Raw genomic sequence first — 26,140 nt, 5'->3', positions numbered from 1 at the left:
GAACAACTAAACCCAGTGTCTGGCATGTACTACGTATCCAACCAAGATTAGCACTTTCCCACTTTTTACTCTTCCCAGTTGAATGTTTTATGCACTGTAAATGTGACTGTGTTAAATCTCAGTTTCTATATGCTAAATCTCATTGCATTAAATGGGGAAAAATCCCCCTTTTTATGTTTAACTGTACAATGCCAGAACTATAAGAAAGCGAGATGTCCTTTAAGAGCTAATGAAGATTTAAATATAGAGGTCTCCATTAAAATAAGTATAACATATCTATTTCTAGCTCAAATATTGACTACCCCAAGCTAAAAAGTTAAAACCTACCATTTATGATTAGCTTTTCATTAAACATTTTCTCGCCCTAGCCAGTTTGGCTCAGTGGATAGTGTGTTGGCCTGCAGAACAAAGGGTTCCAGGTGTGATTCTGGTCAAGGGCATGTACCTTGGTTGCAGGCTCCTCCCTAGCCCAGGCCCTGCAGGAGGCAACCAATCGATGTGTTCCTCTCACATCAATGTTTCTCTCTGTCTTTCCCTCTCTCTTCCCCTAGAAAATCAGTGGAAAAATATCCTTGGGTGAGGATTTAAATTTTTTTTTCTTTTTCTCTTATTTCACTGAATATACTTATTTCACACTCTCAGTTTTCAATATTTTTTTTCCTTTTAAAATCTGTTTATTATGGTAGTTAATGGGATCTTAGAGAACTATTGTAGTTTACCAAATGGTGTCACTTTCTTTTTTTAAAAAATATATTTTATTGATTTTTTACAGAGAGGAAGGGAGAGGAATAGAGAGTCAGAAACATCAGTGAGAGAGAAACATCGATCAGCTGCCTCCTGCATACCTCCTACTGGGGATGTGCCCACAACCAAGGTACATGCCCTTGACCAGAATCGAACCTGGGACCCTTCAGTCTGCAGGCTGACGCTCTATCCACTGAGCCAAACCGGTTAGGGCCCAAATGGTGTCACTTTCATTAACATTCTCTAAACTTCAACATAAATATTTATTGAATTTGAGACTTCAGGCAACATAATCTTACTTGACGTTATTTATTGTTTGAAATTTCTATTTACTTAGAATAATTTATATCTATCCAGAATGGTAGAGGCAACTACTCAGATACCATATAACATAATAAGGGTATATGCCAGTAGCTTCTTTTTTCATCAATGAGTTCTTTCACTCTTGCGGTTTTTCTTTCTAGATAACTGTGATTAAGCATAGTTAAGAAAGTTGAGGTAATTTCTTCCTGTTTGTTTTTCCTAAAGCAAAGCCAGCCAGCACAAGCCTCTCCGACAAGTGGAAGACAATCTGGAAATAGTGAACGTAAACGAAAGGAACCTCGAGAAAAAGATAAAGAAAAAGAAAAGGAAAAAAATAGCTGTGTTATTTTGTAACAAGTGTTGGATTCTAATGAAACCATCTAAATGTCTTGAGAAACAAAACCACAGGAGGAAAGGAAGAAAAACCGATAAATACCGTCTGTGCCTGATTTCCCAATGGATTTTGTTCTTGTTTTTCAGGGGAAAGGTTGTTACTTAACTATGATCAAACTTTTTCAAGTCACACAGTACACTATTTATGAGCTGGAGTTTCCTGTTACAGTTGGAAATGCTGTGTGTTGTCATTCATGAAAAATAATGCACTTGTAGCCAAATAAGCAAATCACAGCAACTTTTGTGTCATAGTGACATTCATAACTCATATCAGTTAGTAAGCTATTTTATCTTCTGTTCTAACAATGAATGGAGGTAATTGATTTTGTCTGATTCCTTCCTGAAAACTAAATATTAGCACAATAGTTTCTGAAATTAATTTTTACAATATTAAATTATGATCTAATCCACAAGAAACCAGGGGTTTAATATAGGGATTTAAAAGGAAAAAAAGACAAAAAAAATAACAGGAATAAAAAATCCTTAATTGTATATTGGACTAGTTCAGCCCTTGAACAGCTTTACCTTTCTTTAGGAATGTACATTTTAGATATTATCATAAGAACTGATCATGGAGCTCAGATTTAATTAGATAGAAAAAATAAAGACTTGTATTTTTTTTCCAGTAGCAAAAAATTACATAATACTAATACTCATATTCTATCAAAACCAGATATTATGACTTTGTAGTGTTGTGAAATTTTGAGGAATTTTGAAATCTTTAATATAGGTAACTTGGACCACAGCTACTATTTACTGGCAGTGTAATAAGTGAGAGTAAGAAGGAAACCACAGTGGATGCTGGACTTTGTAAATATGAGGGTGTAGAAAAGCAAGTAGTTCAGTGTCTACCTTTTTCTAGAATTACCTTGAACCTTAAATTTTAAATCATGTTTATTTGCTAGAAAATTAAGTATACTTATTAAAACCAACAAAAAAAGCACATTTCTGAAGGGAAATTAGATTATAACCTCTGAGTCTAGTAAAAAGCAGTAGTAGAAATCTGTTGGAGAAATTTATATAAAAGCAATCAGATTTTTTTAACTTATGGGAACCAAATAAACCTATAACATCTTGTAGTGTTTGTAGGATTCAGAAAGAATATTTATTGAACTTTATCATGAGGCAACACATGTATTTCTAGATATAGTTTGGAAAACTATCCTTAACAGTCACTTTTATATGCTTTGTATTTAAAAGTTTGTTTTAGTCATTTTTGAAATGACTATTGCTGCTGCAAGTAGTTACATGATTTACATTCTAAGCCTCAGTAAGTTTGTTTAAGAGCATCAATCTAACCTGAGCATCCACTTGGAGAATGTTTTTTATGGTCTACAAAAAAACATTTTGTAGTCTATGACAATAGACTACAAAAAAAAATGTGGTCTAGATTGCTTAAGCTATGTCCTTAACATTCTCCATGATCCAAGAGGATTAGTCTACATGTAAAAAAGTAAAGTCTTATTTATGGAAGGAATTATTCTAAGGGAAAAATCCAGGGTCAAGCTATATCTTTTATGTCTTGTGTATTGCATGTCTGTTTATGTTACACCATTTGTTATTCCTTCAAATTTCCTATGCCAGCATGATAATCATCAGAAAACCTGTTTGGGGTATAAAACTTCAATATAAAATATTTTGTGAGTCTCTGGATAATAACCCAGAATATGTGTAGGTTAGTAAAGTAACCAAATGTACTGCAGAATTCTCTGTTGGCTCAAACAAGTTGACCTTAGTCCAGGTTTACTCTTTTTTTCTTTTTTTTTTAATATATTTTTATTGATTTCAGAGAGGAAGGGAGAAGTATAGAAACATCAATGTTGAGAAAGAATCACTGCTCGGCTGCCTCCTGCAAGCCCCACACTGGAGATCGAGCCTACAAACGGGGCATGTGCCCTTGACTCGGGACCGAAATTGGGACCCTTCAGTGCACAGGCCAATGCTCCATCACTGAGCCAAACCACCTAGGGCCAGGTTTACTCTTGTCATTCTGGTTGAAGGAGGAAACTAAAACTTCAGAGTTTGTTTTTCCCCAGATAGTAGTGATAGTGCAGTATATAAGAAAGAAAGAAAAAACACAAAATAAATCCTGAGAAATTTCACAAGGTATATTTGAGGCATACTTTCCCATAATTATATTTACTGTTTGTTACCCTTGAAAAATTGACGTGTAGAAGTTATTCTTCTGTTGTTTGCTACTGTCTACTTAATTTGTTCAAAAGATAATACTGCCATTCTCCATTCCCTCTGGAAGAAAAAAAAGACTCACTGAAAAGCAGCAGTGCTGTCAGATAAGTAGATTCAATGTATACTTATAAGAATTAATTTAAAAATGTAATGTGTGTGTTAATTCAGCCTTTTTCTATGTAATATTTCCAAGTCAGATTTTGTTACATTCCTGGAATGTTTGATATACCAAGAATAATAATGATAAAATGTTTGTTTTGATCACTGTGGGGGAAAAATTAAATGTTCAATTCTATTAAAACAAACAAACTTCTCAGAGATACTGGTTTCCCATCCTTGAAGGTTATAAAGAATTTAGAGCTATTGTGTCTTTATTTTCTTATATTTTGCTCAAGGCAACAAATTATACTCAGATATTTCATTGCTGGTTTGGGTATATCGGAATTTGGTAGTGATATATTAAAGTCTTTCCTTCACAGTATTTTGCAATACTTGAAAATTGTTACAGGTATACTGCCTGCAGTAGTTAGAACGTAAACATTTTTGCTTTTAATATTTATTGGCTAGATTAGGGGCACATTTCCATCAACCAGTCAACATTACAGCTAGCTAACGAGGCACATGAATGAATGATATAATCACTGGGCTTTCTCGTACTTTTAAAACATGTTCCTAAGGTTAGTGAGCAATCTTTATTAACAATATGAATTTTCTTCATATCTAATTACATTGACTCAACAGTGCTATGATGCACAATAGGTTTTTGACATTTAACAGTACTTAACTGTGTATTCTAAAGCAAGGATCCATGACTTCTATTAGATTCTCAAAGGAATCTAGGTATTTTTCCTCAAATTTAAGAGGTAACATTTTAAGACACACTAAGCAGTTTGCGGCAGCTAAAATTGGCAGTGACTGCTTCCTATAATATGCTGGCCCACTGTGCTTAGGTAAAGTGACCTCTATGTTTCAAGGTGTCATGTTATTAGTTAAATGAGGCATTTAAGATGTTTTTAATTTTTCCTTGTGCTTTTTTGCCTTAGTTTAATTAAGCAAGTTAGTGTCAGAGGTTAGTGACTGAACTCAACATTAACCATTTTGTACTTGCACAAAAACTTACTTTGTTTTTAATGAATCACCACTTCAGTTCACTAAGAGACAGAAGATCTTGAGAGGAAAGGATTAGAAGTCCAATATATATTTAAGGAAGAAATTGTTGTCCCTATATTAATGTAGGAAGATGAAGCAGAAAAATCAAGGCAAGAATTTCCAGAACTTTCCTCAAACAATCTCATTTATTTTAAAAAGAATTTTTTAAAGCAAACTTTCCTAGACAATATACCAGTTATTTTAAAATGTGACGGAAATCTATGGGCTTTACCTATCACACAATACTTGAGCATACAACTTAAACTATAATTGTAAACTACTTAAGTTTGATAAAATAAAGTGGAGGCATTAAAGATAGTATTTAAGTTATATTTTAAGGAACTGGAAATGTGGAATTCTGAATCATTTTATGTCTAACAACCTGGCTTTTATCTTGCCCTGGTAAAACTTCCTGTGCCTCAGTTTACTCTAAACATGTAAATAATGCTTTTTAGTGCTTTGCACTCCTGAATAAAGGGCATAGTATAAGCACAAAGTATCACTTAAATAATCAAATATCACACACCTTTTGTTCTTGGATGTGCAGTGACAATATTTTTCTCCCAGTGACAATATTTTTTAAGCCAGTTTTTTAATGCTGTCAAAATTTGTAGAATTACCTTGTCTTTACATATGGCATCATCTCTTCTCAAAATGTATTTTACAGTTGCTTTTGTGTTCAGTGGGCTATAGAGTCCCAATCAAGAGTATTTGGGGAGAATAAAAAGCATTAAATTTTTATTTTTCCCAATATCTTTCATATGTTTAAATATTTAGATTCTCTGCTTTTTCCTCCATGGAACAAAGTACAGTGGTAGTAGGTTACCAATACCATATATGTAAACTTTATTGCATGGATGGAATTCATTTAGATCTCTCAAATATTGTCATTTGGGGGGCTATTTAAATTACTTGTTTTTTAGTATAAAATGTTATTTGGTAATGTGCGGTTAAATTCTATTTAGAAAGTGACTAAAAATGGTAAAGGAATTCATCAGAATCAGAGTTCTTAGGTTCTCTGGTAATTGGTGTCATTTTTTTTTTTACTGATGTCCAGCACTGCTGACGCTATTGGGAAACATGAAGAATTGAGGTTCTTCTTCTCGGGAGACCCTGTAAAACAAAGTGACATTTAAAGTAGACGCCTTCCTGGACAAAACAGATTGCTAAATAGAGAGAATGGAGTCTGACAAACTGCAGGACCCGGGTAAATCTAACTTTAAAGACCGATCTAGATTTTAAATCATGCATATATCTTTCTTAATCCTCATGGGTTTTATTTTGTTTTAATCCTTATGTTTCTGCTGTTAAGAAATTAGAGTTTAATAAATTGATATGCATATATTTTTATATGGAGGGTTCTAGTTTCTAATTTCTATCTCAAAAGTATTAAACTCAAAAACAGGGTAAAAGTCTTCAACTACTGCCACAAGTTCAGTTTCACACTATTGTTCTAAGAAAGGAGGACATTTGACTTATCTGCCTATAACATGTGCTGTTTTTTTAGGACATGGTACTATCCCAAATCAGGTGTTGAAATACCATGGCAAAAACACAAAACCTAAGCTTTAAACCACAGTAGATTAAAGAACAAAGAATTGTATTATTTTTCTAAAAAAAGTATTTCGTCAGATATTAATTCTAAGAATTTCTTTAAATCATATAGTAATTTGTCACCAATACCTTTGAAAACTTTATATTCATCCTCCCTGTAATAGCCTGCTTTGAGAGGAAGGAATGCCTCTTGGATTAGAAAATGCACAAAGCAAAATTATGAAGGCGATCCTGGCTTTAGTAGGTACAGTTTTAAATAGGAAGTCAGGAAACTAAATTATCCACTTAAATTCCCAAATCAGAAACCTGTCAAAATGAACATTATAGCAAATGCCCAACCGAGCAGTTCTGACTAATGCGATGTATTTTAAGACTAAAATTGACAATCTTTGAAGAGATGTCCTGTGTGTCTCCCAATTTTGTCAGTTTTTATTGTTCCTTTTTATACCTTCATTCTACGAAATAATCATTTTTCCAGGGTACATAGGATATCTGTTTTACAGATTTTTAAAGATGAGGATTTGAAAAGCTTCCAATGTTTTTTTGTTAAAAGGCTCTATCTTCCTCAACAAAATGACAACTCTTGTTTTCAGATCTGCACATCAGAGGTAAGACAATGTGATAGAAGTTGGATATATGATAGCTACACAACAGTCAGCAAAAGGGATAACCTTCACTTGGGAAGCTTCAGAGGAATCCTGAAAGTTATTTCCTAAAGTTAGTGCATGCAAGTCTTTCTCCGTGACTTGTGCAGAATAATTGAATTGTGGCACAGATTTGGGGGAATAGCAAGTGAAATGGTATAAAGATTGCAGAGAAAGTGATCTTGAAATATAGCAAGAAGAAGAAACCAGTCTTTTCCCCTCTACTTTACTGTGGGACTATTCGGGTCAAGAAGTTGCTATGACAGAGATCAAGACTGGCCAATTGAAACAGTTCTTAAAGAGTTTAAATAGACTATGTATGATGCCTATTTTTTCCTCCTTTCTTTTACTGTCATAATGCCCTTATTACTTCTAAAATAATTCATCTGTTTTGCTTTATGACCAGCTTTAAACCCATTTAAGAATAATAGCCACCCTAGAGCTGATAGGAAAGAGCATTGAAATACATTCTAATTATGCTAAAACTATTTAATTCTAAAAATTGTATCTTAAGTTTTAAAAGTTTCACTTGGAGGAAATTTCTAGAAAAGGCATATTGAACATAGATGGGAAAGTATAAAATATTTCTGATAGGATTATTCAGTATTATTCAACATGTAATTTCATGTTCGTTGCTGTACCACAAAGATGGTGTCATTCTTGGATTAAAATGTTGGATTTCTTGTTAATATGCTTAAAATTGTAACCAGTGATAACACCATTAGCATTTTTTATTATAGATTATATTTTATTTCAATAAACTTTGATATTTAGACCAATCTTTCTGCTATGTATATTCATCTCATTAAGTTGTGTGTTTTTTAATCCTCACTCAATGCTATGTTTTTTAAATTGACTTTTAGAGAGAGGAAGGGAGAGAGAGAGACAGAAACATTGAAGTGAGAGAAACATGGACCAGTTGCCTCCATAAGCACTCCAACTGAGGATCAAACCTACAACCTAGTTATATACCCTGACTGGGAATCAAACTCACAACCTTTTGGTGTACAGGATAGTGCCCCAACCAACTGAGCCACTCAGCCAGGGCTCATTAAGCCACTTATAAATTTAAGATGACTGGGGAAGTGGGGAATTGACATATTGATTCAAATTTATGTTAGAATACGTGGACCAATTCTTGATAAAGATAGTCCCCCCCCCCCCATCCCAGACAGTGAATAATGAAACAATTAACTGTAGACCATATAGTTAATTACCTGACCCCAGTGGTAGATTTGTTTGTTATATCTGATACTTCTCTTGGAGGACTTAAGTTAGAAAGAGCTGAGAATGGATCAATTTCTCTTTATACCAAGCCAACCATAATGTAAAGTTTTTGTACAACAACTTAATGTCCAAACCAGCTAATACCCGATATTTCTCTGTGAAAGCTTTTGTAGACTCCCCAGCCCTCTAAGCAGAATTATTCATTCCATATAGTGTTTTGCTGAACTCCCCTAATTTTGCACTTAAGCTAGACTGTGAGCCTTTTAAGGACACAGATCATCTCTTATTAATCTTGGCACATTACATAATCATTGGTACTTTAAATAAACTCAAATATCTATTTATAGGAATTTTTAAAGAATACCTATATTATACTATAGGCCTTGTGCACGAAATTCGTGCTCAGGGCGGGTGTGTGTCCCTCAACCCAGCCAGCACCCTTTACAATCTGGAATCCCTCTCACAATCAAGGACTGCTGGCTCCCAACTGCTCGCCTGCCTGCCTGCCTGCCTGATTGCCCCTAACTGCTTCTGCCTGCCAGCCTGATCACCCCCTAAACACTCCCCTGCCAGCCTGATCAACACCTAACTGCTCCCCTGCCAACCCGATTGATCCTAACTGCCCTCCCCTGTCATCCTGGTCACCCCTAACTGCCGTCCCCTGCCGGTCTGGTCACCCCCAACTGCCCTCCCCTGCAGGCCTGGTTCCCCCCAACTGTCCTCCCCTCAGGCCTGGTAGCCCCCAACTGCCCTCCTCTGCCAGCCTGGTCACCCCTAACTACCCTCCCCTGAAGGCCTGATCGCCCACAACTGCCCTCCCCTGCCGGCCATCTTGTGGTGGCCATCTTTGACCACATGGGGGCGGCCATCTTGTGTGTTGGAGTGATGGTCAATTTGCATATTACCTCTTTATTATATAGGATAGTTACTAGAGGCCCGTGAGGTCCCTCCTGGTGATTGGGGCCGATCAGGGACATCTCACCCAGTCCCGATCGGGGCCAATCGGGGCCGGTGGCTGGGGAGGGACTGGGGGAGGGTTTCAGGGCGTGTCCAGCCCTATCTCACCCAGTCCCCATCAGCCAGACCCCAGCAGCAAGCTAACCTATCAGTCAGAGCATCTGCTCCCTGGTGGTCAGTGCATGTCATAGCAACCGGTCAGTCAACCGCTGGGTTGGACACTTAGCATATTATGCTTTTATATATATATAGATTGTAACTCACGGCGCGGAATGCTCAGCACACACTTTCCCTCCAGCCCCTGGTCTTGGAGACCTCATGTCCTTCCAAGGCTCTGCTCCCCCTCGTCAGCTGCCACACGAAGTAAATTGCATCGTGTGCATGGAAACCCTTTGCAGGCTCCATGGGTTCACTGCAGTTCTGATTATCCCAACATAAGGAGAGACACCCTCATTATCAGGTAACACCATTGTGGTAAGACCCCTGCTCAGCCTGCTGCAGCAGTTTTGAATAGGCCATGGGTCGCCCTAGCTGGTTTGGCTCAGTGGATAGAGCCACGGCCTGTGAACTGAAGGGTTCTGGGTTCGATTCCGGTCAAGGGCACATTCCTGGGTTACAGGCTCAATCCCCAGTAGGGGACATGCGGGAGGCAGCAGATAGATTCTCCCTCATCATTGATGTTTCTATCTCTCCCTCCCTCTGCTTTCCTCTCTGAAATCAATAAAAATATGTTAACAAAAATATAAAATAAATAGGCCATGAATCAAATGTCGCTGCTCTCCATCCATCCAGTCCCCTCACACCCTCTTTTGTCTTCACCTCCCCCCACCGCCCCGACACACACACACTCTGCTGGGGTCTGTAAAATGGGGTCAGGATTTCTACTTCAACCAAGGGCAACGCTTCTGCACGGCCCTCCTTCCCCGCCCATCTCTGTCCCCAGGCCTGTGGGGTCTCTCCCTCCCTCCCCTCCATCTAACTTGGTGGGCCCTGCTCTATCCCCTCCTCCTTCGACCTCCTATCTATAGCCTCTCCTTTCTCCTCTGGGGGCGGAGCTCCCCAAAGGCTGTGCGGGGCGGGGCTATGAGGGGTGGGGCTGTGTAGGGCGGGCGAGGCAATGTGGGCGGGGCTGTGCATGGCGAGCCCAGGTAGGGCCTGGGAGGAGAGCTGGGGTGATGGGTCACAGGGAGGAGAGAGGGAGGGACGTGGAGCCTGTCCTGTGGGAGAGGCACCGGGCTCCTCGGCTGCCCCCACCCAGCAGCTTTTCTAGGCCCCTGCACAGCTGTCACCCTCTGCCCCTCACTGCCTCCCACTTCCTTTCAAGTTTTGGACTCGGTTTCTCCGATTCAGCCCCGCCCCCCTCTCTGCTGCATCCCTGGGAGCCCTAGGCCGCCCCTTGGCCTTAGGCAGGCGTGCCTAACCTGTCCTCATAATGGTGCTACCTACTCTCCTGGAGTAGTTAGTGAAACTTAACAAATAAAAAGAAGCAGCTCTGAAGATTATAAACTGCGCACTGAGAATGCCACAGGCTGCGGAGGGCTGTGCAGTCCACGGCTCTCGGATCATGCATAGCAGCCTCGCACGCCACCCAGTCCCTCCTGGCTCCCACCCCTGCCCGCCTCCGCCCAGGGCTCAGGCCAAACCCTGGGAGCCTCCTGATGGCTCTCATCTCACACCTCACTTTCCAGATCAGCCCACCAGCGCCTGCAGCAAGCTAACATACTGGTTGGAGCGTTTGCCCCCTGGTGGTCAGTACGCGTCGTAGTGACTGGTTGAGCAGTCGAACTCCCAGTGGAACTCCGGTCAAGGGGACAATTTGTATATTAGGCTTTTATTATATAGGTCTAGAGGCCTGGTGCATGAATTCGTACACAGGTGGGGTCCCTTATCCTGGCCAGCAATTGGGGCTGATTGGGGCTATTTTGCCCAGTCCCACTGGGGCCACTGGGATCAGCAGGTGGGGGGGAGGAAGCAAGGGAGGCACACTGACCACGAGGGGGAAGCTCCTACATTGAGCGTCTGCCCCCTGGTGGTCAGTGCACATCATAGTGACTGGTTGACCATTTGTTCGACCAGTCCGAATGGTCACTTAGGCTTTTATATATATACACTAGAGGTCTGGTGCACAAAATTCGTGCATGTGGGGGGGTCCCCTCAGCCCAGCCTGCACCCTCTCCAATCTGGGACATCCCTCTCACAATCTAGTACCTCTGGCTCCTAACTGCTCACCTGCCTGCCTGATAGCCCCTAACTGCCCCCCCTGCCAGCCAGATTACCCCTAACCGCCTCTGCCTGCTGGCCTGATCTCCCCCAACTGCCCCCCCTGCCAGCCTGGTCACCCCTTATTGCCCCGTCAGCTGGCCTGGTCGCCCCCAACTGTTCCCCCCCACCAGCCTGGTCGCCCCACACAGCCTGCTGTTCAGTTGTTTGGTCGTCCCTCACTAACCCCCCTGACAGCCTGGTCACCCCACACAGCCTGTTGTTCGATTGTCCAGCTGTTTCAGTCGTGACAGCCCCTGGCTTTTTATATATTAGGATTGCTTGCCTATGCTTTAAATAAGATAAGTGAGTTGGATTATTGAATCCATTTTCTCCTTTAGCATAAAAGTTATGTGCATAGAGGGAACTAAAATCCTTAATCCTTTATCCACCCCCTCCTCTCTGATTTTCCCTGGGTATCATCCTGCATCTTCTTAGAGTCACGGGAAGGACACTTGGGAAGTAGCAGCCTCAGCAAAACTACAGTAAGCAGCATTGCTCTTCTCCCATTTCATAGCCCTCTTCTGGATCTCTTTCCTCACTTTATATTATCCTACACAGTAGGCACCTATTAATTTGTTGGAGCTGAAATGTAAAGGAAAGCAATATGATTTATAATCATGTTTTCTTACAAATAATACCTGGAAAAGGACATAAATCTAGGCCAGGTCTCTGTTCAAATTCTTATTCTGGACTTTTTTTTTGGTCACTTTTTATTTAAACCCTGCAGAAATCTTCAAAACTGGGCCTACTAGTCTTTTTTGGACTCTGTAGTCTTAGATCAAGTTAATTCTGCACAGCCTGTTTTCTCATCTCTAAAATAGAATAATTTTTACCTCTTAAAATTATTGTAATGTATAGTGTCATATACATAATAAAGTCAATAAATTGTAACATTGTTAATAACAGACTAGGGACAACTTTTTAAAATTACTTTTTATGTGCTTTATTTTTAAAAAAATATATTTTTATAGATTTCAGAGAGGAAGGGAGGGAGATAGATAGATAGAAACATAGAAACATCAATGATGGTACATAGGTATGTGCCCTGACCACGGAATCAAACCATGACTGTCTGGTTCATAGGTTAACACTCAACCATTGAGCCATGCTGGCTGGGCTTTTTTGTTGTTTGTTTTTTAACCAAGCCAAGAAATTTAAATGAGAAAAAAACTTTGATTATGGAGACTCAGGGGAGTAGCCCCCAGATGGGCGTGAACCCACCAGCGGCTGGCGTCTGAGTCAGCTGCTACTCAGGTCCCCAGGACAATCCACAGGGGCTGTAAGGGCCCTGAGCTGGGTAAAGTTGGTCCAATATATCTGAATTCTCAGAAAAACTTTCAGCTCCCAAACCTCCAACTGGTAACTTCTGCCTGCTGGGGAAGCAACCATCTGGTTTCAGAAACCTTCCTGTATTTGGCCTCCTTCCCCTGCAGATCCAACTTGACACTTGATAAATCAGTTCTTTCTTTCCTGTGGAGAATTTAAGGAGGGGAAGAGGAGAAGCAAAGCTGCCACCTTTAGGGGAAAAAATGGCTTTTCAGTCCTATTTTAAAAGACAAAAGCTGGTGTTTACAAATGAATTAATGGCCCATTAATATACCACAAATAATATGTTGGAAGTGGAAGTGTATTTTCAAATAATACCTACAATATGCAAAGCACAGTGCTAACAACTTTGGGGTATCACAAATGACATAATTCTTGGTTTTCTAGAATCTAGTCTCAGAAAAAAAGTAATTCAAGGTACTTTTTTTTCCTTCTACATGTGTTTTTATTGATTTCAGGGAGAGGGTGAGGGAGAGATAGAAATGTCGATGATGAAAGAGAATCATTGATGGCACACCCCCTATTGGGGATCGAACCTGCAACTCTGCAACTCGGGCATGTTCCTGACCAGAATGAGCCATGACCTCCTGGCTCAGTGCTGGCTGGCCGGGCCTCAAGGTAAGCATCACTCAGAGGTTCTTGTTGGCCTAGGGACACTGAAAATAACAGACTGCCTTCATGAAAAGAGCATATGCCTTACTACAGAAGTAATTTAAACAGAACCTTTAGAAGAGAAATGAATTCTATTCCTAGGTATTTTTAAGTTAATTCAAACAGGAGGCCATTAGACGGAGGTGGCTGCAATGCCCTGGCAGCCTACAGAAGCAAACCAAAGCCTAGGGCTCAATCCAAACAGCCAACTGGGCTTTCCTAAATGAGGTACCCGCTTAAGCGATAGCCAAATAATTTCCTTGTTTTGTTTTGGCATCTTCCCCATAAAGACCTTAACTCTAGTTCATGACAGTGATTAGGAGCTACCTGATTCATCCTGTTTGCCCAAATTCTTTAAAATCTCAATATGCTTCAGGTTATCTACCAACAGGATGCACTCAAATTCATTGAAAGCAGAGACTTGAACAGATATTTGTACATCAATGGTCACAATTTTTTTAAGTTGATCTGAGAGAGAGAGGAAGAGAGTAACATCTGTTTGTTATCCCACTTATTTATACATTCATTGGTTGATTCTAGGGATAGAACCTGCAACCTTAGTGAATTGGGACAGTGCTCTAATCAACTGAGCTACTCGGCCAGGGCCCACAGCAGCATTATTCAGAATAGCAAAAGGTAGAAACAACATTTAAATGTCCCTTGATGGGTAAATAGTATACAAATTGGCACACACATAACAAGGAACTATTACTCTGCCTTTAAAGAAATTACATTCCGACATGCTACAATGTGGATGAACCTTGAAGACATTATGCCAAGTAAAAAAATGCCTCTTTTTAAATACCTGGGTGCTTGCACCACATAGGCAAGCACCCAGGGTGCATTGGGACCCCATCTGCAACACCACCTCCTGAAGTGAGATAATTCTGACTTAACTGACCTTCTCTCAGGATGAAGAGACTGATTCAGTGAGAGATGGAACCATCTACCAACTCAGCTTCTGGACTGTGAAACTTATTGGGGAAGTTTCAAGGGCAGGAATGATGGGTAGCAGAACATGCCACCCCAAAATATGCCTCTTTGGCATAAGGGTTGTTTTGAGTTAATTATTTAAAGAAACTGCAGACATAAGAGAAGCTCTGAAAACACAGAAATTACCTTTTGTAAGGAGTAAAAAACATAGGAGAGTTGTACACTAAATGGGTGAGTTATATGGTATATGAATTATATTTCAATAGAGCGGTTTTGAAAAAATCCTCAACAAAATTTTAGTAAATCAAATTCAGATATGTGTGTGTATGCACGTAATATACCATACATATATTTTCCCTGGTATGCAAGGTTGATTTAACATTAATATCAGTTAATGTAATTCATCATATTAACAGAATGAAGGGGAAAATCCATATGATCACCTCAATAGACACAGAAAAAGCAGTTGATAGAATTCAATACCCATTTATGATAAAAACTCTTAGTATATTAGGAATAGAAGGGAACTTCCTCAACCTCATAAAGGGTATAAATGAAAAACTCGACATCAAACTTAATGGTGAAAACCAAATGTTTTTCCCCTAAAATTGGGAACTATTCAAAAGTGTCTGCCCTCACTACTCCCATTCAACATTTTCTTGGCTACTAACCAATGCAAAATGGCAAGGGGGAAAAAGACATTTTGATTGGTAAAGAAGATATACTGCTGCCTTGGCTTTCAGAAGACACGGTGGTGTACAAGGAAAACCCTGAGGCATCTACACTAATAAAAGAGTAACATGCTAATTGACTGTACCTTTGTGACACCCACCAGCCAATCAGGAGTATGCAAATTAACCCAACAAAGATGGCAGGTCAATTTGCATACGCAGGTGCCAAGTGGCCAGGGGTGGGGCAGGATGCTTGCATCGTCGCCATGTCGACGACGCAGGCATTCCGCACCACCACAGCTGCTCTGGGTACTCTGGGCAGCATGGGAAGGTGGAAAGGCGGCTCTGGCCAGAGCAAAGGCGGTGCCGGCAGCCAGGGGAAGGAAGGCCCATTCTTACACGAACCTTCGTGCATCGGGCCTCTAGTCTAAAATAAAGGGCCAATATAAAAATATCAGTTATGTTTTTCTGTACTAGCAATGAACAATATAAAGTTAACCATTTTAAATACCGCTTAAAATAGCATTTAAAATATTAAATATGCATCTATGAACCCTCTGGGGAACTTCTGCAGAAAAATATGCCTAGGTCCCACTCGTGAATGTTTGGTGTTAGGAAGGACCCAGGCTTGAGAACTACTGGCTCATCTCACCAAGTCACACCTCAGTCAGCAGCAGTACCAGGTCTCCAGTTAACCAGCAACCTTTACAAACGAAGTTTTTCTCTTTTGTCTTAACATCAGAGAGCGTAACAGGACAAGAGAAATAATGAATAGAATCTTTTCGGTATTCCATACATATTTTCTCATTTAAATCCTTACAATAGCCATGTCAGGTAAGCCAAGTTGATCGTAGATAGCATCCGGGACCTACAGATAAGCTGTCCGTCATTGCACACATCGAGTAAGTTCCTACATGTTCTAAGTCTATGATCTTTAGACTGGACCACCCTGCAGGTTGTGCCAGAAGTGAGGGACTTCCCTGTGGTACAGTCTCACCCAAGTTTGGTTATTAGAGTAGTTCCAGGGGAGTGATGAGAGGCAGACAAGGTGAGCTGACCCAGTAAGGCTGCTTTTCCTGACCAGAGAGCTGGAAACAAGAGGGACAAGGATGGCAGATGAGCTGGGGAGTAGACTATAGGTATACGATAACTTTAGGAAAATTAGAATATTTTAGAGGGCTGTTACTTATCTTACAAAATCAGAATTTTTAATCATATACTTGAGGGATGCACCATATCTTGTCATAGTATCCGATCTGTTTCCCCTCCACAAATGTTTGGCAGAGGAGAGTGATTTTGATGGGATTAGTTAATCTCTAATAAACTGATGAAAAAAAGTTTTTTAAAATATATTTCTTTATTGATTTCAGAGAGGAAGGGAGAGGGAGAGATAGAATCATCAATGATAAGAATCAGTGATTGGCTGCCTCATGTTCGCCCCCTACTGGGGATCGAGCCCACAACCCAGGAATGTGCCCTTGGATGGAATGGAACCTGGGACCCATCAGCCTGCATGCTGACGCTCTATCCACTGAGCCAAACCGGCCAGGGCAAAAATTTAACAATTGAGCAAATTTTATACTCTTTTCTTTCCAAACTCTGTTGGCAAATCCAAGTCGGAAGCAAACTGTGATTGAGCACGGATCTGGAGCCAAGGTAACTTCATGGCTCATGTTCATACCTGAGGCAGGCATCTCCTCTCAGGGCATAGGTCTGTCTGATGGTCTGGGCAGCCTGGCCCTAAACAGTCCCATTTCTTTCTTTTTTAAAATATATTTTTATTGATTTCAGAGAGGAAGGGAGAGGGAGAGATAGAAACATCATTGATGAGAGAATCACTGATCAGCTGCCTCCTGCATGTCCCACACTAGGAACTGTGACCTCCTGGTTCATGCATCAACGCTCAACCACTGAGCCATGCCAGCTGGGCATCATCTCAATTCTTACTGGTGGATGCACCAAGGGGTGGCTTGGGAGAGGCTTTTAGCCAAGTTCTCACCTTAATTTAAAAATACACACACACACACATATATATACAAATATATATATATATATATATATGTATATATATATATATACAAATATATATATCCAAAGAGAGGAAGAGAGAGAGGGATAGAAATATTGATGAGAGAGAATCATCGATCGGCTGCTTCCTGCATATCTGCTACCGGGAATTGAGCCCTGACTGGGATTCAAACTGTGACCATCTGGTTCATGGATTGATGCTTAAGCACTGAGCAACACCAGCTGGCCTCACCTTAATTTTTGACAGATACTCTCAATTACCCATAAGTATTCAATCTTAGAACAGTGTGTTTGTTGCAATTTCAAGACGGAAAAACCCAGCCCCCACCCTCCTGCCCACCAATTATTCCAACCAGATTGATGCCCCTAAGCCCTACTATAAAAATTTTGACCCCTCGCCCACCCCTTCATCCCCACCCTTGGTAATAATATATATTAAAAATAAAAATATATATTTTTGAGTGGCTACTAAGTGCCAGGTGCTGGGGATATGGCAGTGGGGAAAAAAATAAGACAAATTTCTATCCCCATGGAACTTACATCTGAGTAGGAAAAGAGATAATAAATATCAGATGGGAAGGCAGAGGGGGAATCCTGAGAGGGAGGTTAAGAGTGTAACAATTTCAAATATCAGGGAAAGCATCCCTAAGAAAACATTTCAGCAAGACCTGAGGAATGATACACAGATATTTTGGGGAAGAGAATTCCAGATCAAGAATCACCAAGTGCAAAAGCTGAAGATACGCTATTGTGCTCAAGAAATAGGAAGAGGGCAAGGTGACATATGAGCAAGGAGAGTAGTAGGAAAGGAGGGAAGAGAAGGAGAGCACTTGAAAGACTTTGGATTGATTCCAAGATGAGAGATATTAGAGGGTTTAAAGCAGAAGAGAGAAATAAGTGAAGTGTGGTGTAGACCTAAGGCAGTGATGGGCAAGCTTATGAGCTTGGTGTGTCAAACTTCGCCAAAAAACTGAGCATAACTCGGGTAGTGTGTCACTTTGAGGAAAAAACTAACTCCAAGACTCTAGTCGCAAATGTTTCATCCTCAGGAGCAGCAAATGTTTCATCCTCGGCATGCGGCCGCGTGTCATCAGAAATGGCTACGTATGTCAGTGCTGACACATGTGTCATAGGTTCGCCATCACTGACCTAAGGTAAAGGCGATCATTGCATAGTATTTAGGTGAAAATTAACTATATGAAACCTGACCCTTAAGCCTGGGCTCAATGGCTAAATTTATCAGAAAGAGAAAGGAAAAAAAGAATCTTATCTTGTAGAAATCACTTAAGGATTTCAGAAAACAATGTTTCAGGTAAAAATAAGCAGTGTTTGTTGGCTGATGCATTTTAATGATGTAGAAAAGCATTTTATGTGTGGCTGCCTTACTGACGTGAAGACAGTGCCTACATATTTGTAACTGTGGAGGGTAACTGAACATGTTAAATTAATAGTGCTTGAGCCTTCACTGGTGTGACTCAGTCCGTTGAGCATCTTCCCATGCACAGAGGTTACCAGTTTGATTCCCATAGGCCCAGGTTGCAACCTCAATCCCCAGTAGGGGGTGTGCGGGAGGCAGCCAATCAATATTTCTCTCTCCCTCTCTTCCTTCCTCTCTCTCTAAAATCAATAAAAACATATTTAAAAAAATTTTTTAATCCTCACCTGAGGGTATTTTTTCCATTGATTTTTTTTTTTTTTCCTAGAGAGAGAGAGAGAGTGGGAGGGGAGAGAGACACATCGATTGGTTGCTTCCCGCACAGGGCCCTACCAGGACCAGGGATCAAGCCTGCAATCGAATCGAAACAGAGACCTTTCAGTCCAAGGGCCAATGCTCTATCCACTGAACCAAACCAGCTAGAGCTAAAAAGATTATTTTTTAAAGAATGTCAATTCTTAAAAAAAAAAAAAAAAGTGCTTGAGAGGAATGCCAATTAAATTTGTTGGAGGCATTGGAAAGATTGTTTAGGTAAGAAATTGGAATAGATGCAGCTCTTTATAAAGAATGAAAAGTAAGCCCTGGCTGGTGTAGCTCAGGTGGTTGGAGTGTCGTCTGCTCTGCAAGGTTTCGGGATTGACTCCCAGACAGGCAGGACAAGGAACCTAGGTTGTCAGTTGGGTGTGTACGGGAAGGTAACTGATTGATGTTCCTATCTCAAATTGATGTTTCTCTCTCTCCCTTCCCTTATCTCGAAAATTAAGTATGTTCTCGGGACTAGGGGGAAAAATGCAAAATTTGACACTTTTTCCATAAGGATTCAGTAGGTATTTAATTATTGGGACCGACTTAAGACTGGAGGAACTGAGTTAAGGGACAATCTAGCAAGGGATAGAAATATAGGCAGAAGGGCCTTTAATTGTTCATGTTTAAGAGTTTGGAAATTTTTCCTTGATACTGAAGCTTTCCTCTTTTTTTAGTTATTTTTGGCATGTGTAGTTTCTGACTTCAAGCTTACTAAGACTGGCTCTTTCTTGAACCACTGTGAGCTGTTGCTCCTAAATCATCAAAACCTTCTACCCTATGGCGAAACCTTTGGATTGTTCATCCAGTATATGAATAGCAAAATTTCTTCTTTTCTCTTGGTTTTGAGGAGCCCAGCTTTCTTTATAAAATCTCTAAACTTGGTCTTCACAACTGACCAGCCAGATCTCTGTAACTGGTGCCCCTGAACCTTGAGGAGTTACTTCCAACATCCATGCCATGTCAGAAAGTGGTTTTGTCAGGTTTTCTCAACTTAAAAAATTAGATTTTTGATTTGTTCAAATTTTTCTACACATACAGACAGTACGGGTAATTATTTTTTCATCAGGTTGCCATGGTATAGCTTTTTCAAGAGCAGGTCACTTCTCAGATACCCATCTGAAAAAGGCGTAGGACAGTAACTGGTACCTATGGCTACGCAGGATTCTTGAGTATTAGGCAAGCAAATGCACTTAAAATGCTTAGCATACTGCCCTGTACATAAAGTGCTTAGCAGATGTTAGCAACAATGTACCCAAACCTCAATTCTCGAAAGTCTCCCATCTCGAACAATTAGCTTCTCAACCTGATAGCCCCTTTCATGCTGATAGCTGTATTATTAGTCACAAGTCTCTCAGGTGACAAAGGAAAGAATGTGTGCATGAGTCAGTTTACCACTGTTAAAATCTCAGGATATTGTGCTGTAAATATTTTCTTAGAGATCAACCCAAGGACTTGTATGCATGCATATTTGCATAACCAATGGACACAGACACTGGGGCGGTGGGGACTTGTCCTGGGGGGTGGGAGTAGTGGGGGAGGGGGGTCCAATCAGGGAAAAAGGAGACATACTTTAAACAATAAACAAAAGAAAAAAACAATGTCACAGCTCTGAAAAAAAATTTTTTTTCTTGATTTCAGAAAGGAAGGGAGAGAGAGAACCATCAATGATGAGAGAATCATTGATCGGTTGCCTCCCACAAACCTGGGCATGCGCCCTTGACTGGAATCGAACCCAGGGACCCTTTAGTCTGCAGGCTGACACTCTATCCATTGAACCAAACCAGCTTGGCAATTTTCATTTTTTATTGTACATTTCCTTTTTTTGTTAAATTTTCATTTATATTTAATGTCCTTTTTTTTAAAAGTGTTTATTTATAGACAGTACATTAGACATGTACTATATATAAGAAAGGTTAAAACAGGATCATTTGGGGGTCTGGAATGTATTAATTCAGTTTATATTGTTGCTAATGGGAAAAAATGATTTCATTTTCAAATAGCCTTCTGGAATGAATTAAGTTTGTAAAACGAGGTTCCATTGTAATTGCTTGTGATCGTTCCATTCTATAAATGAGCAAATGTACTACAAGTGATATAATAACCCAAGTCACAAAGAGAAGGCAAAGCTGAAATTAGTTCATGCCTATACTGAGGTATCTCTGTGCCATTCTACAGTGTGGGGGATCAGGAAATGAAGTAACACTCCCCCCCACACGCTCCACTTGCTCCCAGTTGTAGGGTTGGCAAGGGCAGCAAAGGCTCTATGAGATCCAGAGCAATACAAAGTGCCAGTTCTCCAAAGGGCCAAAGACCAGGGTGTGGTGGTTGCCCACAGCACTCAGAAGTCTGAGCCATCTCATGGGCATGACCACACACACAGTAACATTTCTAAGAACTTGAAGACTCCTCTTCAAGTAAAAAGGTGACCTCAGACCTGAGATCTGGAGGTTAAGCAACTTGTGCAAGATCACAGAACTAATAAATGGTGGAGGAAGAATTTGAACTTGGATAGCTGAACTTCCTTCCATCTTTTACTGTGTATGAACATACAAGATTACTTAACTTACCAAGAACCTAGAACATATGGATTATGTATCACTGATTTATATGAAGGTATATGGGAGGCTTTAAGAGATGGTCTTCAGAATTTACCTTCAAGGGCTTCTTAGAAAAGATGCCTTAAAAAACAAAACAAAACAAAAAAAACCCCTAAGATTAATGGATGAGTCTAACACTTCAAAGACTGTACTGTCCAGCTACTGAGGTGAAGAGTCAAACTTAGACTTATTCCCAGGAACAAAGACCAAAAGACTGCCTTTTATAGCTCTAAACTTCGTCAATTACTTTGGGTTTAACTCCAGAGAGGACTGGAGGATTAATGCCTATAAAACTGGAAACAAAGACACATACACTTCCAGGTGTGGACTTTTATTTTCACAAAAAGACAACATTGCCTTCGCACATACAAGTATTTACAAAACCCAACTGATTCACCCATCTAGAACCTGGGTTTTTTCCACTTCTCAACATGGTTGGGAACATGGAAACATTAATACCCACATAATTCCCAGAGTTGGAATTTATCCATCAAACAGTACAGATTACCTAAAAGTGCACTTACCTGCACAACTCATTCTAAGAACCTCAGTGATACAAACCTCATAGCCAAGGTTTCATTAATCTATTTGGTCTCATACCATGCAAACCTGAACAAGTATGTTGCTATACTAAACTGAAACTCGGTTCTCAGGTTCTCCTTTACAATTAAAAAGGTTCTCAACGCTTTAGCAACTATACAGAATATGAAGGTTTATTTCAAAAAGAGTACATTCTTTAAAACCAGGATACACAGATGTACTTCATGTAACAGTACCTTCTGCAAAAAATAGGTTACATAATACTCAGAAATGCAAGGAACAATCGTATTCTCTAAAAATTAGACGCAGACCTTTTCAGCTTATACAGCCTTCAAAATGGAGGCTGAAAATGCTTGGTGACATGTAACTCCATAGCCTGATACCAGAGCCAGGCTGCAAATGAAACTACCACCACTCAGCTGCAAACTACCCTTTCTATTCACACAGTATTAAACAAAATGGTTTTGATTCCAATCTTTTCCAATGTGTCTCGGTGCTACAAGAAAAAAAAGTTGAATGATACACAAAACTATTAAAAGTTACAACAGAACTATTTAAACAACTTCTCCAAAATTGAGAAAAGCAATCATGGTAAATTTTAAAAAAGGAGAATAAAGAAAAGTCTGACAGAACTCTCAAGCAAGTCAGAGGTCCTCTTTGTAAGTAGTCAAATAAAGTTTTCTGGAGATTTCAATAAATTATTTTGAAACCATGGCAGAGAGCTAATTTCAGAATCGTCGTGGAGGCCCGCCTTTAAATGGCTTAAATCCAGAGCCACTTCCTCTTGGTATGGAATTGCCACTGATTTGCACAATTCTATTAATTGGGGAGGCATTACTGAAAAAGGTATAAAGAAAAAAAAAAGTCAGAGAACAAAAGGACAAATAATTACAGTTAATACCTACAAAGTGCTTATAATTTACCAGGCACTATTCTTTGTACTTTACCCAATTAAGTAAGTTCTGTTTTCAATAGTCCTATGAGGTTAAGTACCATTCCTCATCCCACTTTACTGATGAAGAAAGTGACATCTGGAGGCTAAGTAACTTGTGCAAGAGCATAGAGCTAATAAATGGCGGAGGGAAAATTTGAATTTGGGTAGTTGAACTTGCCTCATAGAAAGCCATTTAAGGGTATACACATCAGTGGTTCCCAAAGTGTGGTCACCAAATCAGCATCAACATAGGAAGTTGAACCTCTGACATAGAGAACATTATTTATATATATGAAAAAGACCCATCAAAAACCCCTAAATTTTGGGAGATAAAAACCCACAGTGAAATGGGTTTTATTAAGTAGAATAAAACCTGTTTATAGAAAGGTCTGACTGCCAGGCTGAGAAAATCTGGATTAGCTCCTGTGACCTAGAGAAGCTGTTTGTGATTCTGAAGCAAGTAAATGGTATAATAAAACAGTTCCAGCCTGGCAGGTGTGGCTCAGCGGTTGAGCATCAACCCATGAACCAGGAGGTCATGGGTTCAATTCCCAGTTGGGGCATATGCCCAGATTACCGATTTGATCCCCAGCAGGGGGCATGCAGGAGGCAGCCTATTAATGATTCTCTCTCATTATTAATATTTCTATCTCTCTCTCTCTCCCTTCCTCTCTATGAAATTAAAAAAGAAAAAACACACACCATATATTTAAAAAAATTTCCAGTGGTTAAATTTAGAAAGTGTGAATAATGGAGCAGAAAAAAGACTAATTTGGGAATATCAAATAGAAGCTGAAATGAGGAAGAAAGCATAGCTGTTACAAATGTTTTTTAAAAACTGAACCATACTTAGAAATTTATACTAGGAATGAAGATGGACAAAGATGAGGCCCATGGTTTTCCAGTCTGGGTGAATGAGATCTTAGTGGCACTGGCAAATTAAAAAAAACTAGAGGCAATAACTGGGACATGAAGGTTTGAAACAGGAGAGGAATGAGTTGGATGTGACCTTGAATTTATGGAGACAGCAGGCCATTTACATGGAGATCACAATATAGAACTCCATTTGAAGAAGCCAGCAAAATGGATCAAAAAGGTAGAAAGGAAATTATGATGCATTAGAAAGAGTGTTTTAAAAACACACACACACACACAAAAAGCAGTAGTGAGAAATAGTGCCCAAGACCTAAGATAATAAATAAGGGACTCTATATTTATCAAGAAACGAAGGCATTGGTGACCTTCAAAAACCAAAGACAGAATGAGTGATGAGGCTGTGCAGGCACAAGCATAAATAAACATTTACATTTGATGGTAGAGGCACCCAATAGAATAGTGGTAACCTGGGTTAGTAAGCCAACCCAATATGTCTTCTAAGACTGGACAATGGGAAAGAAAGAAGAGCATGCAAGAGAGGAAGAGGCCAAAGACTTGCCTGCTGAAGGGCCCTACGGGTGTTGGTGTGAAAAGAAAATAAAGCTTGCCTCTTAGCCATGAACAGGCTGTGGGTTAAATGTCCACCAGTTTTGCTAGAGTTACTTGAAAAGGGAGGAAGCAGAACAGACTTTCAGTTTTCTTCTTCCTTTCTAGGAATTTTAGGAATGACATGTAGTGAACAAGAAGATGGTTCCAACTTGAAATTAATGTTCATTATCTACCAGATTCTGACATACATTCAGGTGTGTATCTAGATCAATATGCCAGAATGCCAATCAATTAACTTACAATGAGGAATATAAATACAAAAATTAACATCAGTTGCCCTTCATAAAATCTCCTGGAGATTTTGAGTTAATATGGGGAAATATTTGGGCAGATTTAGGGGTGTTGCTATCCAATCTCTCAGAAGCTATCATGACCTTTAAGGAAAGGATAAAGATATGGTTGTGTGCTGGCAGAAAATTCTTAACTAATTACCTACTTACCTTGTATGTTGGGTTATCATGTTTGCCCCTGACCGGCCATCACCCATTCGCCTTGCATCATGATAGCCAGGCCCCTGAGAAGGTGGGCCATGCCACTCTTTTCTTGGTCCGCTTGCATCCCGTCCATGGCGTTCAACCACACGTCGTTCTTCAGGGTAGTGCTAAAGACCATATTAAAAGAGAAGTCATGACACCCTCAGCCTCACACCAATTTGCTTGTGCTAGTATGCTTTTATTTATTTACTTATTTTTAATTTTTATTATTGATTTTAGAGAGAGAGAGAGAGAAACATCAGTTTGTTGTTCCACTTATTTATGTATTTACTGGGATGCTTCTTGTTATGCGCCTGACCAGGGATCAAACCTGCAACCTTGGTGTATTGGGATGATGCTCTAGCCCAGTGGTCAGCAAACTCATTAGTCAACAGAGTGGAAAACCGCGGCTCATGAGCCGCAGTTTGCCGACCACTGCTCTAGCCAACTGAGCTACGTGGCCAGGATACTAGTGTGCTTTTAATGTCAGAAGCAAATTAGTAAGATGTCTGGGAAGAGAAAAGAATTAATAATAATACAACAATAAATATAAAGGGTTTCCATCTATTTTGCATTGAGAAGCTACTTAGGGTAGGGTAGGGGGAAATGATCCAGCACTGTAATTTCCATCTCTATGCTTTCTAGCACCCAGGTACTTTGTGAATGCTGAGTATTTTTGGATCTCTATATAATGCCAGGATCTCTATGTATGTAAGAAAGCATAGTGAGAGACAAATTAGGGTATATGATCAACATGTGAACAGCACATAAAAATAGGAGTTGTCATCTTATTTTATAGAGTACTAGTTAGTGCTATGGCTCTGACAATGTCTTATATCCCTGACTATGAAAAAACAGAATACTGAACACAAAGAAACAAAAGCCACAGAACCTAGGAACTGAGGAAAGAAGAGTCAAACTTTATGATACTTAGCTTACAGAAAAATAGAGCTATTTTAAAGAAACCCTAAAGAGAACACTGGTCACTGGTCGAACAACTTATTGATGAAAAATAGAATTTTCCAGGGAGGAATATGATCTCCCCCAGGACATCTTTCCTAAATGAATATCTGAATGCAGAGGGCTATTCTATAATACTGCCTTAGTTTCACTCTAAATACAGCAGGATATCTGATTATATACCCAGTCTTAAGGTTTACAGGTAAACAGCTCAATGAACTGATCTACTGAATATTTCCACTTATTAGAAACAGTAAAGCTTATAATTCCACCAGGCTCAAATTTATGTCATAAATGCTCTAAATAAAACAAAGTATAAAGTGGTGTTAGCAAGAATGCCAAGGGATTAAGTTTTTTTCTAGTAAAAAAAAGCCCTGGCCT

General features: G+C 39.8%; 2 protein-coding genes across 8 annotated transcripts in view; one reads left to right on the top strand and one right to left on the bottom strand.

Moving 5' to 3' along the window:
• The window catches only part of MINDY2 (MINDY lysine 48 deubiquitinase 2), a 75,111-nt gene extending 61,854 nt beyond the window's left edge, over nucleotides 1-13,257 (top strand). For 3 of the 5 annotated variants that reach the window (XM_054716194.1, XM_008139185.3, XM_054716195.1), the window contains one exon: nucleotides 1,273-2,576. In XM_054716194.1, the coding sequence (XP_054572169.1) occupies nucleotides 1,273-1,401 (129 nt within the window). In that variant the 3' untranslated portion in view covers nucleotides 1,402-2,576. Of the gene's footprint in view, nucleotides 1-1,272; nucleotides 2,577-5,833; nucleotides 7,754-13,204 lie in introns of those variants that run through there. The other 2 variants (XR_008556118.1, XM_054716193.1) reach the window with 2 other exon arrangements.
• Nucleotides 13,258-22,059: 8,802 nt separating this feature from the next.
• Nucleotides 22,060-26,140, bottom strand: part of SLTM (SAFB like transcription modulator) — a 52,601-nt gene continuing 48,520 nt past the window's right edge. For all 3 annotated transcript variants that reach the window (XM_028142036.2, XM_008139183.3, XM_008139184.3), the window contains exons 20-21: nucleotides 24,767-24,927; nucleotides 22,060-22,744 (exon numbers count right to left, since the gene is read on the bottom strand). In XM_028142036.2, coding sequence (XP_027997837.1) covers nucleotides 22,636-22,744; nucleotides 24,767-24,927 — 270 coding nt within the window. In that variant the 3' untranslated portion in view covers nucleotides 22,060-22,635. The remainder of the gene's footprint in view (nucleotides 22,745-24,766; nucleotides 24,928-26,140) is intronic.

The sequence above is a fragment of the Eptesicus fuscus genome, chromosome 5 (assembly GCF_027574615.1).
Source record: "Eptesicus fuscus isolate TK198812 chromosome 5, DD_ASM_mEF_20220401, whole genome shotgun sequence".
In the NCBI taxonomy this organism is placed as follows: Eukaryota; Metazoa; Chordata; class Mammalia; order Chiroptera; family Vespertilionidae; genus Eptesicus; species Eptesicus fuscus.
The sequence above is the reverse complement of the archived record's forward strand: the minus strand, read 5'-3'. Positions and strand labels throughout refer to the sequence as shown.